The sequence below is a fragment of the Zingiber officinale genome, chromosome 1B (assembly GCF_018446385.1).
Source record: "Zingiber officinale cultivar Zhangliang chromosome 1B, Zo_v1.1, whole genome shotgun sequence".
Classification (NCBI taxonomy): Eukaryota; Viridiplantae; Streptophyta; class Magnoliopsida; order Zingiberales; family Zingiberaceae; genus Zingiber; species Zingiber officinale.
Window position 1 is genome coordinate 147,773,128 of NC_055986.1, and position 9,076 is coordinate 147,782,203.

General features: G+C 36.7%; 1 protein-coding gene across 1 annotated transcript; it reads left to right on the forward strand.

The window, feature by feature from the left end:
* The first annotated feature begins 6,617 nt into the window (after positions 1 to 6,617).
* On the forward strand, positions 6,618 to 8,040 carry LOC122008514 (transcription factor JUNGBRUNNEN 1-like). Its single transcript, XM_042564302.1, has 3 exons — positions 6,618 to 6,959; positions 7,040 to 7,362; positions 7,456 to 8,040. The coding sequence occupies exons 1-3, from the start codon at positions 6,758 to 6,760 to the stop codon at positions 7,906 to 7,908; spliced, it is 978 nt and encodes a 325-aa protein (XP_042420236.1). The 5' UTR covers positions 6,618 to 6,757; the 3' UTR covers positions 7,909 to 8,040.
* Positions 8,041 to 9,076: the final 1,036 nt, after the last annotated feature.

Sequence of the window (9,076 nt, forward strand, 5' to 3'; positions counted from 1 at the left end):
TACTGCTGAGCAATCCCCTACACATAAATCTTCCCCTCTTGGCGATCCTTGGGATAGTGCTTCTACTAAGCAATCCCCTATGCATAAATTATCTCTCTCAACTGATAATGATCCATAAGAATTAACTTCTTCTTCCATGACCAAAGTATCCTCTACAGCTACAAAATACTCCTCACACTTACCAACATCATAAATATCCATAAATGAATCAATATCAGTAAAGAAATCCATGCTAGTCAGCTCCTTTGAGATATCCATACTAAGAATAGAATGATCCTCTCTTGGGTGCTTCATGGCATCAAAAATACTGAACTGGACCACTATATCTCATATCTCCATAGAAAGTGTGCTCACATGAACATCAATTTTTTTTTCCTTGTAGTTTTTAGGAATGGTCTTCCAAGAATAAGTGGAGATCTATTGGTCAGTTAGTCTCTCTCCATATCTAGAATATAAAAATCTGTAGGAAAAATAAGTTCTCTCCCCTTAACTAATACATCTTCAATAACTCCAGCTGAATTAGTCTGACTGCGGTTAGCTAACTGAATAATAATCCCTATAGGCTGTAATGGTCCAATCCCTAAAGTTTGAAAAACTGATCTTGGAATTACATTTATTGAAGCTCCTAAATCTAACATAGCATCCTCAAACACATTACTCCCAATCTCACACAATATAGTAAATACTCCAAGATCTTCACACTTCTGAGGAACTAGTTGAATAAGTGTTGATACATTCTTGCCCATGCTAATCAACTCACTCCCCTTCAACTTCTTCTTGTGCACGCAAAGATCCTTAAGAATTTTGCATACTTGGAAATTTATTTAATCATTGTCAATAAAGGAACATTGACTTCCACTTTGCTAAATAGATTCATAAGCTCTTGATATTCTCTAACCTTTTCTTCCTCTACATTCTTCCTTGGTTGCACTTTGTGTTGAGGAAAAGGTAAAAGAATGTTTGGCTCGGCAACTTGCTCTATTGGAATTCTAGATTCTAGAATATGATGTTCTGAAATCTTGAAATTACTAAAATTTGGAGTTACTGCTAGAATTTGTTCAACTTGATAAAGCTACTAGAACTTCTTGGATTCAAGCAACTATTCTCTTGTTCATACACCAAATTCATGGGATCAATACAAATTGGGTTTGAGCTCGAATTTAGAAAAATTTGGCCTGTTAGAAATTCCAGATCTGAGCTAGTTGAAGCTATTAAAGGGCTGCTGGAATCTAAAAATTGAGTTGTTGGAAATTTCCCAGCAAATTCTACTACTCTTGAATTCATATATGAAATTATCTTCCCACTTCTTAGAGTTAATACACTAACATTCCCTTTAGAATTAGGAGTTGTTTGTGAAGGCAATTGACTTGATCATTGAGCTTGTATTTGGTTAATGCTGGAAGCTAATTGCCTAATCTGTAAAGAACAATTGATTCTTTGCTAATTTTGTTGCTACTGCAACATATGATGGATCAATTCCTCCAATCTTGCTTGTTGTGCATCTGAATTAAAAGTATTGTTGGAGCTTCCTTGAGTCAAACTTAATCTCAAAGGTGCTGGAAGTGCATGCTGGTTTTGTAGATTCTGGAAATTTTGAGATTGGTAATGTTGCTATTGGTTTTGCTGAAAATTCTATTGATAAGGCTGAAATGATTGCTAAAATTAATTTGTAGATTGATAATAATGCTGAAAAGGTTGTGATTGCTGTTGGAATCCATATTGAGGTGGTTGGAAACTCTGATTTTGCTAAAAATTCTAATTTGAAGGTGGTTGTTGATAAAATGAGTTGTCATACTTCAACTTTGGATGATCTCTCCAACCATGGTTATATGTAGAAGAATAAGGGTCATATTATTGTTGGAATTGAGTTCTTAAAAATGCTGCCAATGATTCATCTTGATGAAGATTTGGACATAATTCTAAAATATGATCTTAACTTGAACAAATACTACAAACTACCCTTGATTGACAAGGAAATTGGGCATTCGGAAAAGTATAAGTTTAATTAGCATTCTTTATTACTAATTGCTTCACCGAAGATGTTAATTCCAACAATGTATTCCTTATCTCCTTTTGCTCATTAGAAATCATTTGAACCTCTCCAACTCTTCTTATAGTTAATGACCTACTTCCAAATTGTTGTGAGTTCTCTACCATATTTGAAATAAGCTCTTCAGCTTGTTCTGAAGTCTTATTCACTAAAATTCCTCCAGCTGCTGCATCTATCATACTCCTATCCATAGGTAACAAACCTTCATAGAAGTATTGGACAAGTAACTGCTCACTGATTTGGTGCTGAGGATAACTTGAACACAACTTTTTGAATCTCTCCCAATAGTCATAAAGTGTCTCTCCCACCACTTGTTGAATCCCACAAATACTCTTCCTGATAGTTGCAGTTCTTGAAGCTGGAAAGAATTTCTCTAAGAAAGCCTTCTTCATATCAATCCAAGATGTAATGTATCCAGGAGGCAGATAATATAACCAATTATTTGCTACTTCAGTTAAAAAAAATAGAAAAGCCCTTAGCTTGATATCCTCTTCTGAAATACCCTGTGGCTTCATAGTAGAACAAACCACATAGAACTCATGTAAATGTCTATTAGGGTCTTCTCTAGATAACCCTTGAAATTTAGGAAGTAAAGAAATCAGTCCAGATCTTAACTCAAAATCTCCTGCTAAATCTGGATAAGTAATACATGAATATTTGAATGCCTCATCAGTAGTTGCAAGCTCCTTTATAGTCCTATGATGTTCAACCATGGAAGTGTCAAAGTGTGAAGAAGTATTATCAAAAACTTCTGATGATTTCTCTTGGATTCTCAAAGCCCTGAAAGTTCTCTCAATCTCTAGATCTAACTCAAATAACTTGAATTTTTAAATCCTGGTCATGAAAACAAGTCAAAGTGAGAATGCAAGTAGATATACAATAAAATCAAGAAAGATGCAAAATAAAGAAAATAAAACTATGCACAATCTAAAATCAAATATACAATACTAGTCATTCACTAACAACGACGTCAAAATTTGATGTTAACCATATTGCATGTCATGTGACACTTCAAATTATTAATTGTTGAAAAATATTGATACAGAAGCAGAGATGTAGTATAGGTCCCAAGTCGTATTTTTTTAGAAGGCGCTCACCAGAATTTTGGTGGTGGTTGGGGGATATCCATGGACACTTGATTAAATTTTTTTATTTAGGCCCTGAGTATCTCCTTAGGCCCCTGTTTGAGTGAAAAAAAGGCTCAGGAGGGTCTTCTAGTAATGCCGACTACTGGTGAAATGATAAAGAAAAACCTTGCAAAAATCCTTGAAATAGTGAATGGATTCCGCCGACATCGCTTGAACCATCTTTGTGCTGAGCCAATGGGTGTAGTAAGGAATACTCGACACTTTACACCGTCCATATATTGGTGCAGGAGGGTTGCATTCTCAAATTTGAGGAGGTGATTCTCAGGGTCAGTCAACCATGAGTATTTACTTATCGTCAAATGATGCTAATGTTTTTTGGTAGTTTATCTTCTAGAACCCCCTGATAGAACAGGGTACTCATCTTCTAGGGAGAGTTGCAAGTCTCATGAGCTTTTCCCCTACACCTATCTCAGATAGGTGCTTCTCCAGAAGATTTTTAGTGCAATTCTTCTTGGCCTATGTACCTAAGCGGTATACGTAAGAGCGCTCGATGATGTGGGATTGACAAATGAGACGCGAGAGGTAGATGTGCGGGGCCTTCCTCTCGAGCTCCTCTTTCCCTTTGATGGATTGTTGTCGATGCTATAGGATTTGGCGGCAACAACGTGCCACAAGTAGCTGCTTGTTGTTGCTGCTGAGCTAGTTTCTGTACTCAGGCATCGATGAGCATCTCTAGATCTTCTTGTGTTAAGGTGACAGTGGTGAGTCATCTAGCTTCTTCCATCTTTGATCTTTAGGTTCAAGTGACAATTCCCACAAATGACGTCAAATTTGATCTTGTCTGAAAATTGGAGAGATGGTGTGCTGGGAATGGTGGCTTGGTTGTTAACTGAGAGAAGACTTTTTACTCTAAGAAGAGGCTTACTTTGGATCCTGTGTACACTTAGATGAGCCAACAAAATGTCAATGCCCAAAAACCAGGGGAGAGCCCCTAGCGAAGTCCCTCCGACGCTCAAGTCAGTACAATTTTGGTCAGGTGAATGAAGAACATAAGAACTGTATAGAATGTGTGCGCAAAAGTAAGTTTCAGATGTTTCGAGGACGTACCTTGCCAATAGAGAGGACTCCCCCTTTATATACCACATCTCATAACCTCTGCAATCATGAAGTGACTGAGAATGTCAGAGATTGCTAAGTAATGGGGAGTGTACAACCTAGGCAACGTGTAATAATTATTCGAGGAATCTTTCATTTACCCATATGTATACTTCTTTTATCATTTATAGCTTATACCTTTGCTAAGATCATTGAAAGAATATGCTGTTATAAGTGGTCCACTGAAAAGAGACATAATAATCCTTAAAGAAGGTTCCAATAGAATATTGTCTACATATGATTGTTATTCTGACAGGTTGTTAGAATTCTCTACTTATATTGTCAATTGAGTATATCTCGGTGGTCCATAAGGTCGACCATTTTTATGCATGTCCTTGCATTAAACTGCTCAGTTATATTTTGCATAGTATTAGCGATCCATTCAAAAAATAATATGATGCATTAGACATGTTTGAAATCCGTTCAAGAAACCATATAACGAATTGTGCGTGCTAGAAATCCATTTGGGAATCAATATAAAGCTAAGTGTCTTAGGCCCGGCTGACTTTTTATATGGCTGAACATGCATAGAGAAATTTGTGAGAATAAGTGTCTCAAGCCCGACCGACCCTTTATTTGGTCGGTCATGTATAAAGATTTATGAGGCTAAGTGCCTTGAGCTCGACCAACCTTTTATCTAGCCGTCCATACATAGAGAGATTTATGAACATCGGGAGCTTACCCTTATTCTGACCACACATGGCTGGTCGATTATGAGGATGGGTCGGACACTCCGACCGATCTATTAGGTTGGTCGTCTTTAAACATGGTCTGTTATTGAATGACTGGACATGTTATCTTTTCAGTTCAAGAGTAAAGCACTAACCCCCTTATGTTCGACCGACTTAAGGGTCGGTCGGCCCTCTCCCGCCTAGTTTATAATCCGATCGAGCTGGACCTGAGAGCCTTAGTGCTAGGAGAATGACGAATCAAGGTGGAGAATGCTCTCTTCCCTTGACTTTGACCATCACGTCACCTTAACCTTGACTGTCATGTCACCTTGACCTTGATCATCACGTCCTCTTCTGGGTCCACACGTTACAACCCATATCAGTTGCGAATCTATTTAACGACGAAATTTTAGATTTTGTTGCTAATAAAGCGACAGAAGTTAAAACCCATCACAAAAAAATTAAAATTCATCGTTAAATGCAGCTACGGATATTAAAATTGGTTGCTACATTTAGTAACAGAAGTTAAAATCTCTCGCTAATTCAACAACGAAAATTAATATGTCATCGCTAACCTAGCGATGGAAATTAATACTCTATCACTAACTTAACGATAAAACTTAAAATGTTATCACTAATTTAGCAACGAGATTATAATTTCATCATTAATTCCATCGTTATTAATCAATTTTCTTGTAGTGCAATAAGCCCTATAGATATGCTCTCAAGCTTTGATGTAGTGATAAGGACGTTTAATTGTCTCATAGGTACCCGTGATTATTTTTTCAAGCCCTACCAACATTCTTATTTGGTTGGAGAAATAGTCATCATTTTCTATTTTTCATAATATTTATTCTTATTTTAGGAAACACCAATTATCTTTTCCATAAATAAATAAACACGCAATAATATCAAAATTTTGTTAACATTTTGTTTTCAAAAAAAGCCCTTAATTTCCAAATTATTTTTCCTTAAAATTGAAAAATTACCCTCTTATGTTTAATTTTCAATATCATAAATTCAATAAAGTAGGGTGAAAATTGATTTCGTTCATAAGTCTTTTATAGTTCATTCCTAAATGATGTGAAGGACAAATTACATGATTAACTTATATAGGAGACTGTCTACTAGCTAGGAAGTACGAGAAATTTGGTCTCAGATGGAAATTGAACCAAGTGGCATATGGTGGGACCATATATAAATTCAACAGCTTGCACTTCTAATGCATGACTCCCCTTCAATACGTTCATTAATCAGAGACAGAGAATATTCATTAATTAGGTAAATTTCAGTGGGCCAGGTGAATAAAAGATAGAAATATCTAAACTTGCTCATTTTTTTTTAAAAAAAATATTTATCGGAATAACTATTATTTTTTTTCAATATAATCAGCTAAATTCCTTATACATACATGCAAGCAACGAATTGAATACAGTTCAATAACTTTGACTACGCTTGTCAATGAACCATTAAAAGTCCATAATTTTTGGACAGGAATGGCTCTGAAACAGTCAATGTATACATACACCGTAAACCGCTACCTCCTGTTTCATATGGCGTGTGTGAAGCTAACACCAATTACTTATTTAAATCGATTAATTAATTCTGCTTCAGATTGAAAATTTCGACTGATAAATATTTTGTACTGGAACAAGTCAAAATCGGTGGAGTAGATAAATCAGAATATATTTTATGACGACACGTATAAAGAGTCAAATTAAAGACTTGACGATTACACTAGATCGAGTGCATAAATAGATCATTGTTCTTGGAGGAATATAGTGCTATATCAAATGGAGGAGGAACCGATCATGGAGAAGGAGGAGGAGGCGGCGGAAGAGGAGGAGCAGGTGCTTCTCCCCGGGTTCCGGTTCCACCCCACCGATGAGGAGCTGCTCAGCTTCTATCTCCGGAGGAAGGTGCAGAGGAGAGCCTTCTCCATCGATGTCGTGAGGGAGGTCGACATCTACAAGCACGACCCTTGGGATCTTCCAAGTAATATATTTTGATTTATTTTTTTTTCACAAAAAATTCTTAAATTTTATTTCGTAGATAATTGATGGAAAATCGTGCAGAAGCGAGCTGTGGAGAAGAGAGGGAGTGGTATTTCTTCTGTCTGAGAGGGAGGAAGTACCGGAACAGCATCCGGCCGAACCGCGTCACCGGTTCAGGTTTCTGGAAGGCGACCGGCATCGACCGAGCAGTCTACGGTGGCCGCGCCGGCGATGTCTGCATCGGCCTCAAGAAATCGCTAGTTTACTACAGAGGCAGCGCCGGAAAAGGCACCAAGACTGACTGGATGATGCACGAGTTTCGTCTTCCTCCTCCCTCCACCACCACCACCAACAACAACAACGACAATAGCAGCCGCGCTGATCGTCACTCTTTGCAAGAAGCGGTGCGTGATTGACGACCTGTATGATCTTCGCGATCGAGAAATTAAGACTTGGATATTGAAACTGATTAATGGTCGATGTGATTTGTCTCACAGGAAATTTGGACGATATGCCGAATTTTCAAGAGGGCAACGTCGTCTTCCCACAAAACGAGTGAATCGCCGGCAAAATTCAACCAGAAAACCAATATTGTCTCCAGCGACTCGAGCTCAAAGGCTAGCAGCTTCGAGTCTGATCTCGGGCCGGCTTCTCCCGGTTATCCTCATGAAGAAGACAAATATGTCAGCAATAATAATAATAATAAATATTACGAGCCAAATATGAGTGACAAGTGTTATCAAAACAATGAAGGGCAATATGTGTGCAACAATTACTCATTCGAGCAATTGTCTGCGGCGCCGCCGCCGCACTGTGAGATAGCGCCGCCGGCGACGACGGCAAGTTGCGAGATGAACGACTGGTTCAACGATGGCAACTGGGATGAGCTCGAGAGGATAGTGGAGTTAATGAACGATCAAAGTGTTGCCTATGAGTATCAATATTATTGACAACTTTTTATTTTTGGGAAAAAAATTATTATTAGTAAAATATTAGTTAATGGATAAAGAGAGGAGGAAAATGTTTTAGTGGTGTTAATATTGATAACTTTTTTATTTTTTGTCCACATTAGCTTTTCCCCCTTTTCTTTTTTAATTAAAATATGGTGGCATTTTTTTAATTGAAATATATGGTAAAAGGTGATTCGTTTGCCCCTAATGCTTCCGTCAATTCGTCCTTAGGCCAACACAGAGGAGGTAAATCACAGATGACTACTAATCATTAGTACAAGTGACCAAGGCATGGGGGAGAATATGCTCGGACACGTCGAGTTTTGACTTCAACACCTCATGCCTCAACCAACGCACCATCATGAGGGAGCTAAAATTGTATTCGGTAAACTTTTTAACGTGACTGACCCCACCACAGAGCAGCCCCATACTCCATAAACCTCCAAAGGAATTGTTTGGAGAGACACAGTATCACAGTACTATTGTGACACAATACCACAGACAACATTAATATGTTGCTAAGAGGACTCGAACCCTCTTAAAATATGTGACAAAAGGTGATTCGCTCACCTCAACACTTCCATTAATTCGTTCTTAGGTCAATATAGAGGAGATAAATTATTGATTATTACTAAACATTAATGTAGATGACAAAATAGGAGAGAAGTATATATATTTAGACACGTTAAATCTTGATCTCAAAATCTCACATGGCAATACTCAAAACCTCTTAAAATATGATCCATGTATTAAGCATGGACATCGGAAGTCATTTAATTAATATCCGCATGGTGCAATGCAGAATGTTTAATTAGTATGTCTCCTATGTAATCTAATAAATAAAATCTTACAGTATTTACATCAACTTCCCTATTAATAGTTTTTAAAATTTAAACTAAACTATCCACTTTACTAAAATGAAATAATTACTGGTTGACTACACACTATCTTAAAATTTCCATCTTTAGTTTATTTTATTATAATTTTTATTATTTTTTTCTCTCCTCTTATGTAATATCTACTTTTATATTACTCAATTTATTCTCTTTATTTTTTTCTCTTCTAAATTAAATAATATTTTAATATTTAAAGAATAAATTTTATTTACTAAATTAAAAAAATACTATTTATGAAATTTAAATTTTAAAAATTGATTGAATAACTAATG

What these genes read in the sequence shown, in the direction of transcription:
- LOC122008514 (XM_042564302.1), top strand. Translation starts at nt 6,758, where the DNA reads ATGGAGGAGGAACCGATCATGGAGAAGGAGGAGGAGGCGGCGGAAGAG. An exon ending in CGACCCTTGGGATCTTCCAA is followed by an intron (nt 6,960 to 7,039) that starts GTAATATATTTT and finishes AAAATCGTGCAG; the next exon opens with AAGCGAGCTGTGGAGAAGAG. An exon ending in GTCACTCTTTGCAAGAAGCG is followed by an intron (nt 7,363 to 7,455) that starts GTGCGTGATTGA and finishes TTTGTCTCACAG; the next exon opens with GAAATTTGGACGATATGCCG.